At 34.8% G+C, this 16,142-nt stretch overlaps 1 protein-coding gene across 6 annotated transcripts in view; it reads left to right on the plus strand.

Moving 5' to 3' along the window:
• CABCOCO1 (ciliary associated calcium binding coiled-coil 1) overlaps positions 1–16,142 on the plus strand; it is a 113,106-nt gene that overhangs the window by 20,469 nt on the left and 76,495 nt on the right. For all 6 annotated transcript variants that reach the window (XM_032252570.1, XM_032252572.1, XM_032252571.1 and 3 more), the window contains 2 exons: positions 4,470–4,614; positions 9,441–9,513. In XM_032252570.1, coding sequence (XP_032108461.1) covers positions 4,470–4,614; positions 9,441–9,513 — 218 coding nt within the window. The remainder of the gene's footprint in view (positions 1–4,469; positions 4,615–9,440; positions 9,514–16,142) is intronic.

Raw genomic sequence — 16,142 nt, forward strand, 5'->3', positions numbered from 1 at the left:
AAAGAGCACACCCTGGGCCTCTAGCAGGAGTGTGCTCTGTCCAGTGCAGGAGCTGTGTTTCATGCTAGCTCAGTCTCCAACCTGATCCTTGTCTTAAACTTGAGCTGCATATCTACCAGGCATTCTGCAGTCAACCCATCTAGAATCAAATTGGATCAAATTGGTTATGGGACAGGCCAGGCACAGTGGCTGATGCCTGTAATACCAGCACTGTGGGAGGCCAAGGCAGGCAGATCACAAGGTCAAGAGATCGAGACCATCCTGGCCAACATGGTGAAACCCCATCTCTACTCAAAATACAAAAATTATCTGGATGTGATGGCACAGGCCTGTAGTCCTAGCTACTTGGGAAGCTAAGGCAGTAGAATCGCTTGAACCCTGGCGGCGGAGTTTGCAGTGAGCCAAGATCGCGCCACTGCACTCCAGCCAGGTGACACAGCGAGACTGCATCGCAAAAAAAAAAAAAAAAAAAAGGGTACATAGAACTTGTACATTTTTCTTAACAGTATATATTGTGAGGTCTAGTTTTTCCAGGGCCTGACCAAGGATAAGCTGTAGAGCAAGTTTGTTCAATCCATGTCCTGCGAGCTGCATGTGGCCCAAGATGGCTTTGAATGTGGCCCAACACAAATTTGTAAATTTTCTTAAAACATTATTGGATTTTCCTTGCCATTTTGTTTAAGCTCATCAGCTATCATTAGTGCTAATACAGTTTATGTGTGGCCCAAGACGATTCTTCTTCTTCCGATATGGCCCAGGGAAGCCAAAAGACTGGACACCCCCGCTCTAGAGTATTGGATAGACTGGGTATTGGGCCTTTATCCAGGTCCATAGGCCTAGATGGACCCCTCTGTGTATAACATGAATGTTAGTAAGTAAGTATAGAATATTTTTTAGTTCTTATGATGCTAAATTGGTTTTCCTCTTAATAGGAATAGTAAATTCAGGTGACATTTATGTAGATTAGCTTGTGCAAGTCACAGTGCCAATTGCTTTACAAATATTGTCTTATTTAATTTACATGCTACCTTAAGAGAGAAATTAATGAGTCAGAGGGGTTCAGTGACTCCTTAAGGTCACACAGGGTCTACACTAGCAAGTGAGAGCCCATCCTTCTGAAAAATACAACAAATGTGCTGGCCTTGGGCTAAATATAGAAAACCACTATACACATATAATAGCACCAGGAATTCCACATATATTCATTTTCTTTTCTTTTTTTTTTTGAAGCGGAGTCTCACTCTGTCTCCTGGCCAGGCTAGAGTGCAGTGGCACAATCTCGGCTCACTGCAACCTCCACCTTTTGGGTTCAAGCAATTCTCCTGCCTCAGCCTCCCAAGTAGCTGGGACTACAGGCACATGCTACCACCCCTGGCTAATTTTTGTATTTTTAGTAGAGATGGGGTTTTGCTATTTTGGCTTGGCTGGTCTCAAACTCTTGACCTCAGGTGATCTGCCTTCCTCCGCCTCCCAAAGTGCTAGGATTACAGGCAGAAGCCACTGCACCTGGACACAAATTTCTTATTCAATCCACACAACAGTACTATAATTTTGAAAATAGGTATTGCAGTATTCTCATTTTACATAGAAAGGAAATGAGGCCAGGTGCAGTGGCTCATGCCTGTAATCCTAGCACTTTACGAGGCCAAAGCAGGAGGATCTTTTGAGGCCAGGAGTTCAAGACCAGCCTGGGCAACATGGAGAAATCCCATCTCTAAAAAAAAAAAAATTAAAAATTAGCCAGGTATGGGGGCACACAGCTGTGGTCTCAGCTACTTGGGATTCTGAAGTGGGAGAATCACTTGAGCCCAGGAGGCTAAGGCTGCAATGAGCCATGATTGCATCACTGCACTCCAGTCTGGGTAACAGAGCAAGACCCTGTCTCCAAAAGTAGATAAATATAAAGAGACTCAGGTCACCCAGATATTAATAGTAAAGGTCAGTTAGGTATCGTCCTACATTTTTCAATTAATTATAAGTCTAGTAAGTTCTTTCATTACTCTAAATTTTCAAGAATAAATTTTATTTCTAGAAGCTTTTACTATTTGAGTGGCTTAGTCTTTTATATTTTAATCACATCGCTAAATGGGATTTTTAAAAGAGCAAATATTTCAGTTAGATAAATGAAATTATAACTTCCCTAATTTTTAAAGGAATTATCTACAGAAAGACATCAGACATAGAAAACAGTTTTAAAGATTCAACTATTTTCAGAAGGAAATAGTCATATAAATGTATTTTTGTTTGATAAGTATAATTTTATCTAGAATTATAATCAGTTATCTAAGAACTTCTCTTTTCTCTGCATCTCTAATTAATATCATTTTATTAATAAAATGATTCAGATTTTCCATTCATTTATGAATTCCTTTTATCCAACAGATTTTTCATTTCTGAAGCTACTTCCACTATTATCAAAAGAAGTTTATCATGAAGAGAGAAATGTACAATAATAATTGAATTCCACTTAGAATGATATGGGAATACCTAGTTATCCAGAAATAATTCAGTGTATCTGACATACATAAAAGATGATCTGGTGGGAGGCAATGGGAAATGAACCAACTGTAATTCATTAAACCAGATTTTAATTGTTGTATATAGTTTTATGCTTCTTTCTAATTCCTATAAGTAGACAAGAAGCTATACTAAACAAATTTCAAGTTAGTGTATATAGTGTCTTCCTAACATTTTAAATTACTTTACCTTATTAGTAATTTTGGTATTTACGGTAGAGCACTTACACACCAATGGAAAGGCATAGCTGTGTAATCCAGAAATACCTGGTCCAGCAACCTGCCTATGTTCTCATAACTTCTTTTAATCTACACCCCCATCCCTTCCAAATCAACTCATCCCAGTGGGAAGGAGGAACTGTGTAATCCAGAAATACCTGGTCCAGCATTCAGTCTATGTTCTCATAACTTCTTTTAATCTCCACCCCCTCCTTTCCAAATCAACTCCATTACAACAAGTGTAGCATTTACTGATGGTTTGAGAAAGAGAGAGATTTGGTTGGTGGGGTCCACACTGAGCAGCACAATTCCCCCAGATCCCACATTCAGGCCCCCTGCTGACATTCACCTCCCCTAAGCAGCCGGCCCAGCCTGGCTTTAGTGTCTTTCAGCTCTCCACCTCCAGGATCCTTGGTTTTATGTCCATACACTCGTCACTTTTCTGCAAACATAGGACACTCTGGCCAGTCCACGTACCTGACTCCATCTTCCAGGGAAAGGGTGGATAGCATATGTGTGGGTTGTAAATAATATTTTATCTGTCACAAGTAACATCAAGCATAATGGAGCCAAATGAGAAAAGAAGATAAAAGTTCATATTATTATTACAGACACTTTAAAAGTTAAGTCTAAGGTGTTCTTTTTCAACTGGACAAATGCCACAGAAGATAGTTTCGAATGTTTGTTTTCATTGGTGTGAAGCTGTGAGAGAACAGATGAGAATCACTGCGCTGGTTACTTCTGCTAGTGGTGGCCGGATTGTGGTCACTCGTTGTGCATTTTCATCCGCCTCTCATCAGCACCACTGGGCAGACATTTGAGAAATGGCTTACATGAGTTATAAGTCTGTAGCTGTGGAAAAGAAAAAAAAAACTTGATGTTTTACAGAAAAATCCATATTTCTGACTTCTATTGAAAATCTTCAAACCCAGATTTACACATGGAAACAATTGGCTGAAGCCCAGTGTTGATTGACTCCATTCATTTACATTTTCAGCTCTAAGTTCAGCTCTGCTGTCTAGTAACTGAGCCTACCATCTAAGCCTTCCCTTCCTCACCAGCTGTCAAACATCTTTTTTGCAATTTTCATGCTTTTATTCTAAGATTGTATATATATTTTTAAAAACTCCTTTTCATTTTAAAGAAAGATTTTAAAGTAGATTTTGACTTTTTTTTCATCCTAAAATGGAAACATTAACTCTGCAGACAATTGTGTAGCATTATAGTAATTTACAAATGGTGGGGTGGGGTCAGCTGCTATTTTTTTTTTCCCGAGACCAAGTCTCACTCTGCCACCAAGGCTGTAGTGCAGTGGCACCATCCCAGCTCACTGCAACCTCCACCTCCCAGGCTCAAGCCATCCTTGTACCTCAGCCCCCCAAGTAGCTGGGACCTCAGGCATGTGCCACCATGCCTGGCTAATTTTTGTGTTTTTTTTGAAGGGACAGGGTTTCACCCTGTTGCCAGGCTGGTGTCTAACTCATGGGCTCAAGTGTTCCACCCACCTCAGCCTCCCAAAGTGCTGAGATTACAGGCTTGAGCCACCATTCCCAGCCAGCCGCTATTCTTTTGCACAAAATGTATTAATTTATTAATAAGAAACAAGAGTTTTACAATTTATCCTCACAAATACTTAACAAAGTAAATTTTGGCACATTAAAAACATCTTGGATTATCTTATCCTGAAAACATCTATCAAAATAATACTTAAGATTTCTCTGGATTTTATTTCAGCACTACATATGTCCTTAGAGGACAGCATAAAATGGCTTGGAGAAGTTATGGCTGAAATAGGACCAAATCATTCACGAAAAAGTGAGGAATGGAATATCTTTGATGTAAAACAAGCCAATGCTATCATTGATTACATAAAAATCAGGTATGGATTATTTTCAGTAACATTTATCTTTCACATCTTCTGGAAAATGTTAAATAAAAATAATTCAGCTTTTAGCAAATTCAGATATTTACAGAATTTATGCAGTAATTAGCCCAACCAATAATTAGGTAATTAAATCTTCTTTAAATTAGGTGTACAAATCTTTCATCTGATAACTAAAAGTCAGAACAGTGAACACTTTGGCTAACTTTGCATTCCTGAAAAAAGGTTTGCATTTGATAAATATAATTTCATCTAAAATTATAATAAATTAAGAATTTCATTTTTCTTTGCATCTTTAATTAGTATTATTTATTATAGGATGATTCAGATTAATCAGATTCAATTACAATAGACTCTATACTTTAGGCAGTTGATCTTTCCAACTACCTGATTTTACATTTTGAAGAGCAACATTCATTGCTATTTAAATATTTATTTTAATTGCTTTGTATTAGAATTTGAAGAGATTTATGAATATGCTTCCTCAAATTTATTACATGCCCTGAAATATCTTGTACTATTGACCAATTAAACTCATTAAGTCTTTCTTACTGCTTGGAAAATGACGGTGGGCGGAAGGAAAGTATTTTTATTACAGTGATTCTTCATTGGTGAACTAAGAAATTTATCTTTTTATATAATCTGTCACAAAATCTGCAGTAGAGTCATGCATCTCTCGAAAGGGACATTTTTAGAGTTTGCAAATATTCAAAGAAGAGTAGGTAAAAATCTTTTGTCAAGCTGAAAGCTTATGCATAATATTTTTGTTCCTCTTATACACTCCAGTGTTTTTCAACTTTAAAATTTAAAGTTCTAAAATAAGAGTGCTGACTGATATCCTAGACATGTTCATGATTTGCTTGGCAAGGAGCCTGGTTGAAATCTAGAAAGCTTTTAAAATACTAGTGTGTTTAAAATGATAAAGTTTATATATTGGTTTCTGGCATGGATTAATAATGTCATATGATGTGATATGGTTTTTACATAATAACATTTGATATAATGTGGCTTCTTAATATTAAAACATACCTCCTAAGAGGTGTCTCTCAGTCAAAGCCAGAGTAGTTTTCATATCAATTAGAGTAGGCAAGGTTCTTGTATTGCGGGGGAGGATGGTAATCCAGAATTGGAGGAGAGACTATTCCTCAAGGTCTTTCTACCCATCAGAGTTTGAGAATCACTGGGCAAGAAGAATTCCACTTTGCACATTGTATTAGCATCCTTCTTTTCCTTCTCTGTTTGAACAGTCCCAGTTTCTCTTGCAGAACACATTTTTAACAACTGAGCTCTCAGCCCAGGAGGCTTCTAATGGGCACCGGGACTGAGAGTTAACCAGGGCCACAAAACCCATGCAGGTGCTGTAATCACACCTTCCAGAAGACAAAGGATGGCAACTCTTTTCCCCTTCATCTCTACTCTCTGGGCGAATGTTCATCAACATATTTCTTGACATTGTCCTTCAGAAAACAGTTAAGAGGAGACGTCCATGTTAGCCACCTTTAGATCCTAACAGGATAATTTCACATATTATAAATCCCTAATATTATTACTTCACTAAACAAAACCAAATAAGTTGTATTTAAGAAGTTAGTCAAATAAAGTAAATCACAACAATTTTGTTGCTGTTAAGTCTTCATATTGTTATTTCAAAGAAATTATGCAATTTAAATATTCCTATTACAGAACTATAAAATATCAGTAGGATATCTGGAATTGATTCTGAAGTTGTGTAAAAGAAAATATGCTTTTCTACAACACCTGTTCAGAACCCCTCAAAAGTCCACAAATGAAAGTTTGAAAGGGCCTGGGAGGAGGGGCAGCATCAGGAAGACTAGCTAATGGATGCTGGGCTTAATACCTAAGTGATAGGTTGATCTGTGCAGCAAACCACCATGGCACCCATTTACCTATGTAACAAACCTGCACATCCGGCACATGTATCCTCAAACTTAAAAGTTGAAGGAAAAGAAAAGTTTAATCACAATGAAATAATATAATATTTTTCATTTTGATGACTACAAAGCAGTTTTACAAATATGAAGGTAACCCAGTTATCAAAAGTATAAGAGTGTTTGAATTTAACCTGATGTTAAATTTACCCAACCACTAAAAGCCATTTAGGGAAAGCAGTTTTTACAACATGACCCATAGCACATGAAACTTAACTGACAATCAGATGGAAATTTCATTCGATGCTGTTAACACACTCTGTCATGTGTCTGTGATTCGAAAAAAATGAATACCAAATTTCCTCCCCCACATGACTATAAGTGCTGGCAAATCTAGTTGTGCAAGTCTAGTGGCACATTTGTATGTATTATATAATGTGTAGGAATAAAAACACTTCTGCAACTTTTTAGTATAAAACATCATACAGAATACTATGCAGCCATAAAAAAAGGCTGAATTCATGTCCTTTGCAGGAATGTGGATGAAGCTGGAAATCATCTTTCTCAAGCAAACTAACATAAGAACAGAAAACCAAACACCACATGTTCTCATTCATAGGAGGGAGCTGAACAAGGAGAACTGAACACAGATAGGGGAACATCACACACCAGGGCCTGTCAGGGGGTGGGAGGTTGGGAGAGAGATAGCATTAGGATAAATAGCTAATGTAGATGACAGGTTGATGGGTGCAGCAAACCACCATAGCATATGTATACCTGTGTAACAAACCTGCACATTCTGCACATGTACTCCAGAACTTAAAAGTATATATATATATATATATATATATATATATATATATAATTGCTGTTCTAAAGCAAACTGCATCAGGATTATGTGAGGAAGGCACTTTGGGTGACAAAAAAATGAATAATAAATATAACAATAGGGGAAAAGACATCATTTACATATATATGGCCCAAATACACTTTTGTCCTTGTGGATTCTACCTATTTTTGGGAATTAGGCGATAGCAATTTCAGGTGTATACCCAACATAAGAGGCATATACTCAATATAAGAAAATCAACCCTGCCCTTCTGTACACCACAGGGTGCTGCACTTCACGCATTGAGCCAGACATCTTGAATTATTTTCACTTTATCTCTCTTCAATTTAGAACTAAGACTAAATGTTTGACAAAATAATCTAAGAGGTTAAGTCAGTCAGAAGAGGAAGAAAATGCATGATCACAGCAGAAGTGTCACTTTCTTCCCGTGCCCCTGGTAAAGCTAGACAAGGCCCTCGTCCTGGTCTTGCCCCCAAGCCTGCAGCTTTGACCACCTTATCCAAATTATGCATTTTCAATGTTAAGAAGTGACTTTCCGTCTTGGCATGGGACAACCTTATTCCTATATGCAATGAAAATAATAAGGCTGAAAGATTACAAAATTGCAGGAAGGAAGATCTATGAATTAAGTTCTTTGTGTGACACAAGATAGAGAAAGGGACATTTTATGCTGGTTCTCTGAGAGGAAGCCAAGCTGTTTCCAAAATACTCTATAGGCTTTAATTTTTCTACTTAAAATCAGTTATTGCCAGTGTAATATTTTTGACCTTAAGGCTTTCTCTAGGTAACCAGTATAAGTTAGGAAGAATTTGAATTTATTTTGCTTCATTGAATTATCAAACTTCACTAATCTTGATGTATTTTTCTAGCCAACAAATCAAAGTAATGTCAAAGCCAAGTTACTTTTCTGAATGTTGATGAGTAATTTGAATGTACAAAAGATTTTTTTCCCCAAAAAATAATACCATGACACAGTCTGCACATCCATCACTTTTTAATGGATTGTGTTAGTAGTGAGATCAACTGCTAATATAACTGAGAGAGACTCAGCTGCCTAAGAATTTCTCCATTGATTTCAAATGAATTGAAACTTTGATCCATTACAACATCCAGGAGAAGCCATTATTATACATGCTCTGTAGCTACATTTTGCAAACGTTAATTTCTCAGTTATATTAAAATCAATTTTCTTAAATAGCAAAAGTCACCAGAGTGAAAGAGAAACCACTAAGACAATTTTTTGTTCTTGGGCATTTTGCTGTATTATGAGTCTATTAATTTTCCCAACCAGCAGGAAGAGAACTAGAAAAATTCAAATGTTATCACAAACAGGATATTAGAAGTCAGCCCTTCAGTAAATTTTTAACTCTTAATAATGCATTGCTCTTTAAACTTGCTGGAAATACTTGTGTTAGTGACCGCCTATCCTTTGGTTCTTTATAATTTTTATATGCTGACCACCCAGTTTTTAGGGTAAGAACTGAAGAAATAATCTCTCTTAAATTAACTTTTCCCTTTCATGTATGACCGAATATTCTGCAGGAAACTCAGACATTTTCGAAATGGATTTTAGTTCATGCACCATCATTTTTCAGGTATTATTAGAGATTAATTTAATCTTGAAACAGTTTGAGAATGTAAGAAGTAACTAATATAGAGGTAGATTATATAGCTCAGTGCCATTCGTACCAGAGGAAATTGACTCCTGTTTGCAGCAAAACATAGCAAATAATATGAAGTTTCATATTATTTAGGGATGGCGCATTATTTGCTTTCAAGATACAAAGAGTCAAGATGCCATCTAATTTCTTTCTTATTCCTAACTTACCCACTCATTGCAGATGGATTTACTGATATTATTCTAGGTACTGTGTTATATTGTCATTTCCTTAAAAAATAAAACTCTAATTTCTTAGCATTTCCAGACAATTTCTTTTGGAATAAAGGAGGTTGCTAACTCTATTTTAGTGTTTGATAGCATTAGCTTGGTCAATATGAAGTTTCCTTTAATAAATGCTTTTACCTATTGTGGTTTTTTTTTCTGAAACTGACTTATCAGAGCGCACATTTGTTTTGTATTTCAGCTTATTTCAACACTACAAGCTCTACGAATTTATGTTCTACTCTGCCAGGGAAGAAATTGTGATAGGAACTGAGGTAAGTAATTTATCTAGATGGAATCAATTAAACAGAATCACTTAATGCATGCTGATCAGCATCTGGATCTTTAACTGCTTAAAGCAACTTCTTGTCAAGATTATTCAAGTGTTAATATAACCAATTCGTAGTTTGCAAAAAGAATAATTAGATAAAGTGATCTTTGGATTAAGAAAATAAGCTGTCTTTTGGCATTAAAAGCATTGTTAATCATGCATACTTTGTGTATTTATGGATTATTTGACAAAGTTCAGTTGGATAAGGTACGTATGTCTGCATACAAATCAAGTCAGAAAAAAATGATAAACCAACTAGTAATTTGCAAAAAAGAATAATTATATAAATAAATGTAATGACAACTTAATTCAGTGAAATCTCTTCTAATTTCACATTTTTTTTTAATTCTACTCATTGTTTAAGACCTAATTCATATCCCACTTCCTCAATGGATCACACCTACCTTAATTGCATCATAATCTCAAACAAAAGGTTTAGACAAACTCTCTAATCAATTCATATTATTGTATTCCAGCTGATTTCTTATTGCTGAATTTGGGCTACTGTTGCACCAATAAGCATGTAGATATGCACTGTATTATATGGTTTCCTATTTGTTTCCTGTGGGTTGATATAGTCAACCAATTATAGGCCATAATCAGAAATAAACAGTGAATAAGGGGATATTCTCATTATCTTTGTAATTTTCCTGATATTAAGAACCACGTGGAACATGCCAGCTATTCTGACTTCATGGGTATTGTTATTCTGGAATTTATAAACTACTCGCTTCATAAACACCTCAGTCACCATTACTCACTCTTCATTTGGGTACTTGTTCTAATGCCAGCCTTTTAAAAGTGAACTGCCAGAAAACAAGGAACCCTTTTTGCTTCTAATTTTCCTAAAAATTACTTCTTTGCAGTCTCCTCATACTGTAGCTTAAATTAGGTGTCACTTGACAAAGTTTCACTGAAAAACATTTCCACTTCAGAATTACATCATATCGTGTGACAGCCCTTACAATAATTATCAGTTTGGAATATAATCCTATCTCATCAGTTCAAGCAAAACTTTGAGAATATGATAGTGGATCAATAACAGCTTAAGTAGATATTTAGAGTGATCAAGAAAAAATTTCAGAAAGAACTCCCTTTTCCTTTGTTAATTACACAATCATGCCTTTCTTCTATATTGTAAGGATATATTTAGGTGAAATTTATGCTTATGGAAAGATGAAATGGAGAAAGTAGACACAGATCGGCTGCTTCATTTTCCATTGTCACTTGTATTTTCCCCAAGCTGACCAGAGCAATTAAAAAAAAAAAAATCCTTAAGAGATGAATGTTGTGTCTTCAAGAATTAGGCCACTCATGGAATTTTAAAGGATTAGTGAAAGCAGATTTTACACCACTACATTTTATGACATTTTAGAAGTGTTTGCTAACCCTTGATACAAATACCTGTTTTTTAATTAACAACCTTTCATGGCAGAGGCAGAGGCCTGCCCAGTAATGTGATTATTCATGCTGATCTCAAGGCTCTAGGACCAAATAAGGGCCACAAGACAAACACATGAATGTTTGAAATTTAACACTTAGGCAAGTATTCAACTTAGATAACACCAAAAAAACTTAGTTTCTTTAATTATGGATAGATGAGAACAAAACATAAATTTCCTCTAATCATAGGAGTATCCCTTTCATAAGTGAGAAAAGAATGATGAAATAGAATATCGCCATTTGTCAACCTTTAATAAAATAATAGATCTAGGCAAGGATGATGCGTGGCTCCTGACATCACAAAAAGAAAGAAAACCAGACTTCACATGCTTTTTAATAAAATTATGTGAAACCCCATATAAATTGCTCTTTCAATTTGAACTGGTTAGTCTTTTTGTCAGTCTTCTAACACTAACTTCTCATTTACTGGAAATACGGAAGATAAAGGAATATGTAAAAGATATCATAAAAATACAATTAGCAAATTAGGGTATAGGAGATTTTATAGGACAGAAGACATGAACTATTCAACAAACAAATTGCAAAAAAATAAAAATACATAAAGGGTAAACCTATAGATTAAAAAATGACTGAATAAAATTCAATGTAGGTATCTTATTTGGATCCCACTTCAAACAGACAGACAAACCAAACCACAAACACAAAACAGTTATGAGATAATTGAGGCATTTGAATATTGGCTGCATAGTTGAAGACGACTATTACTAATTCCTGGAACTTGTTAGTATATTACTTTACATGGTAAAAGGGACTTTGCAGATTTGATTAAGTTAATGAATTTGAGATGGAGGGATTATTCCAGATTACTGAAGTAGGATCAATGTAATCTCCATATAAGAAAAAGAGGAGGGCAGGAGGATCAGAGACAGAAAAAGGAAGATTTGAAGATGTCACTCTGTTGGCCTGGAAGATGGAGGAAGAGGCCACAACTTTATCAACTGTCTTGTTACCTAGTATGGCAATGCCTTCTCATAGTTACTTTTAATACTTGATTATTATTGTTCGTTTGTTTTAAATATGAAATTTAGAAATAAACCTGTGCATATGTGGGTTTTAATATGTGGCATATACAAATATTTAGTAAATCGGCATTTAAAATTAGTTGGGATAATTGGCTACATGTTTGTTAAAAATAAATTAGATTTTTACCTTATACCAAACTTAAAAATGAATCCAATTTATTAAGATACCCATTTCCCATGATGGAAGACACGTTCCATAATGGTGAACTATAGTTTGGCAAACACTTCCACTGGGAGCAACTAGAAAAATTGGACAAGATTTTTTTAAGCCTTAAATGTTTGAAAGCTCAGCTAGAAAAGCTCAAAAAAGATTATAAGCCTGACATTCAGAAATGCTTTCTACCTGTAGGTATCTACTAGTTTGGAAAAAGTGGCTAAGAAACTTAGAAGCTGAGAAGTAAAATTTTGGTAGATGCATGGAGCTAGGAGAACAAAAATTGGAGAGGGAAGAGAATATAGCAAATTTTACAAGTAGCATGTTGTGTCTACACAGGACCACATTTTAGGAGATCAGCCCTAACTAACGTGGACTTAACTTCAATTCCAAATTTCCTCCATTTTTGGCAGATTTAGGTTAGCTGTGTATAGTGTTGTTAACTTCCTCTGTAAAATAAAATCATGCCACACTCCAGATTGTATCAACAGTTTTTCATAACCAATGTCTGTCACATAATAAAAATCACACAGAAAACAAAAATAGAACACAACTATTCCAGATGATGGAGTCATCGTCATGTACTTGAAAATAATTATCCTTAAGAAATAAAAAATATTCTTGAAAATAAAATATATAAATTTTAGCAGATAACAAAAAATGATTACAACATTAAATAGAAGTTCTGAAATAGAAAACTACAATAAAAATTTAAAAACAAGTGAATACGTTTAACAAGTTAGTTCATAGCTAAAGAGAAAAATTGGTAAACTGGAAGATAAATCCAAAGAAAAAATCTAAAATAAAGCATGGCGATGCAAAAGTATGTAAACACAGAAAATGCGTAAGACAGTATGGATATAGTAAAAGGTATGATGGAGAGAAAAAAAGTCAATTCTAGAATGAGAAGATAAAAGTGACATATGAAGCGTTAATTTTCCAGAACTAACCAACAACATTAGGAAACAGATTTAGGATTTACTTGAACACTAGATACATGTCAATCCACACCTAAGCATAGTATAGTAAAATTTCTGAAAATGAAAGACAAAGACAATCTTAAAACCAACTGTAGAAAACAAAAGACATATGTCCTTGAAGGAGGTAACAGTAAGACTGACAGCTGACTTAGCAATCACAATGACAGCCAGAGGACCATGAAGTAATTTCAAATTGTCCTAAGTAAATAACTGCCAATCTAGAACTTCATAGCAAGAAAAAACAGTTTCTGTGATAAAATAAGAAAAGGCAAACAGGGCAAAAGAAACATGGGCAAAGAATATGAACAGAAAATATGAGGATTTTAATAGAGAGATTTCTAGATATAAAAAACAAGAAAATTGGCCAGACGCAGTGGCTTACGCCTGTAAACCCAGCACTTTGGGAGGCCAAGGCAGACGAATTATGAAGTCAAGAGATCCAGACCATCCTGGTCAACATGGTGAAACCCTGTCTCTACTAAAAATGCAAAAATAGCTAGGCGTGGTGGCACATGCCTGTAGTCCCAACTACTTGGGAGACTGAGGCAGGCGAATCGCTTAAACCCAGGAGGCAGAGGTTGCAGTGATCCGAGATAGCACCATTGCACTCCAGTCTAGGCAACAAGAACAACACTCCATCTCAAAAAAAGGAAAAAGAAAATTTATTAGAAACACACTAAAGGAAGTATTAACAGGTACTCTCCAGGCATAAAGAAAATGATTCCAAATGGAAAGTGAGAGAAATAGAAAGGAATGAAGAGCAAGTGAAATGAGGAATGAGGAGCAAGTGAAATGGACAGATTAGGATGGATGGATGGATAGATAGATGGATAGATAGGTAGATAGATACATCTAATTGAATATCAAATGCGTTACACAAAATATTTTATGAGGTTTAAAATTCACAATGACAATAGCATATAAGTCAACAGAAATGTAAGTGACTTAGTTTTCTAAGCCTCTCCCATTGTTTGAGGCAAGTAAAAGTACTCATTTATAAATATTTAATAAGCCAAGGATGCATATTGTATCCTTGGAGTAAGCATTGAATAAATGATAAATGCTAAGCTAAGAGACGAGGAAGATGGAACAATAAAATCAGTTACAGTAATAAATTAAAAATGCAAAACTACAGTAATAAATATGAAGGGAAATATTTTTAATTGTGGAATTAGCCATATAAATTTTTTAAAGATTTGATTTAAAATACCATGAATAAAAATTTTTAAGTCACTGGGAGGAAACATTTGAAAATTAACATATGAAGGTCAAATTGTTTTGTTTTGTTTTGTTTAACTTTTTAGAGATGGGGTCTCATTCTGTTGTTCAGGCTGGAAAGCAGTGGTGTGATCATAGCTCACTGCAGCTTTGAACTGCTGGGCTCAAGTGATCCTTCCACCTCAGCCTCCCATGTAGCTGGGACTATGGACACACAACATCATACCTGGCTAATTTTTTATTTTATTTTATTTTTTGATTGAGATGGGGGTCTCACTTTTTACCCAAGCTGACCTTGAAGTCGTGGCTTCAAGTGATTCTTTGGCTTCAGCCTCCAAAAGTCCTGAGATTACAGGTGTGAGCCACCAATTCCAGCTCAAAAATATTTTATACACAAATAGTTTATTTGATAAAATAAGAAAAAGGCAAACAAGGCAACAAAAACATGAGCAAAGAATACCAGCAAAAAGCTATCCAACCTTAATAGTTATCAAGGACCTGCAAAAAATATATATTTCTTAAATATAAGATTGGGTAATAGTAAAAGATAGATTAATACCTTGTTAATGAGGATGCAAGAAAACATAGCTATATTAAGTTGGTGTGAGGTTAAATTTGTAAAACCACTGTGGAGAGCAGACTGGCAAAATCTATAAAGTGTGAATGTGAGTATCTTCCCTAAATTCAAAGTATCTTCTCTGTAGACATATGTACTCATATTATATAAAGCTATTTGTACCTGAATATTCATCAAAGCATGGTTTATTATAGCTAAAAATTGCAGAAGGTAAATCAGAAGGGAAATACTTTATTTAAATGAAGTGCTCAATAAATACTTCATGTGTACATTCATTTAAATAAAATGAAGTATAGTCATACTATAAAAAACTATCAAGTCTTTAGAATGAATGTAGTAGATTCCTCTGTATGGTTATGTTAATATCTCTAAAATATATTCTTAATTTAAAAAGTGTAGGAGTAGAACAATATGAATAGTGTTCCCATTTATTTTTAAAAGCAAATAAACCTGAAAATATATAGACGTGTATATGCATGTAAGTGATTGTATAAAAACCAAAAGAATTTATATTAACCATTAATGTGGCTTACCTTTTGGTAGTTGAGTAGAAATAGGAAATAGGATGTAGAAAGGAACATTTTATTCTGTATATTTCAGATGTAATGTTAGTCTTTAACAATGTGAATGTCTTCAAATATTATTTGTACAATAATGAAATTGTTCCCTAGTTTATTCCCGAGAAGTATAATACTAAGGCACATTTTGTAAATTAAGTTCAGGCATATAAACAAGCTTATATACTAACATATTGATAGACAGAGCAACTTCATCTGGGTTTTTACAAGATGAAAGACTGCGTAGGATAAAATAGGTGAATTCTCAATCCATAAAATTAAGTACTTTAAAAGTGTGTTGTTACCATATTTAAATTTTCAGTGTAAACGAGGTCTAGCTAAAAAGTCATTTACAGAGTAAAAATCTGGTGTTGCGCTATAACATCCCAAATTTTCCCTAAGAAAATAAAATTTTTATCATGAATTATGCATTTTAATCATATTTTAAAAATATTTATTCAGCTTAATTTCACCAAAATGGCAACACATCAAATCTTAGATCATTTGTACTTTCAAAGGTTATATCATACGTATGCATTTAAACACACACACACATACACATTTGTGTTTGTATATGAAAACATAGGATTATGTCTGCTTT

This window comes from Sapajus apella, unplaced genomic scaffold (genome assembly GCF_009761245.1).
Source record: "Sapajus apella isolate SASKATOON/1434 unplaced genomic scaffold, GSC_monkey_1.0 scaffold78, whole genome shotgun sequence".
NCBI classification, from domain to species: domain Eukaryota; kingdom Metazoa; phylum Chordata; class Mammalia; order Primates; family Cebidae; genus Sapajus; species Sapajus apella.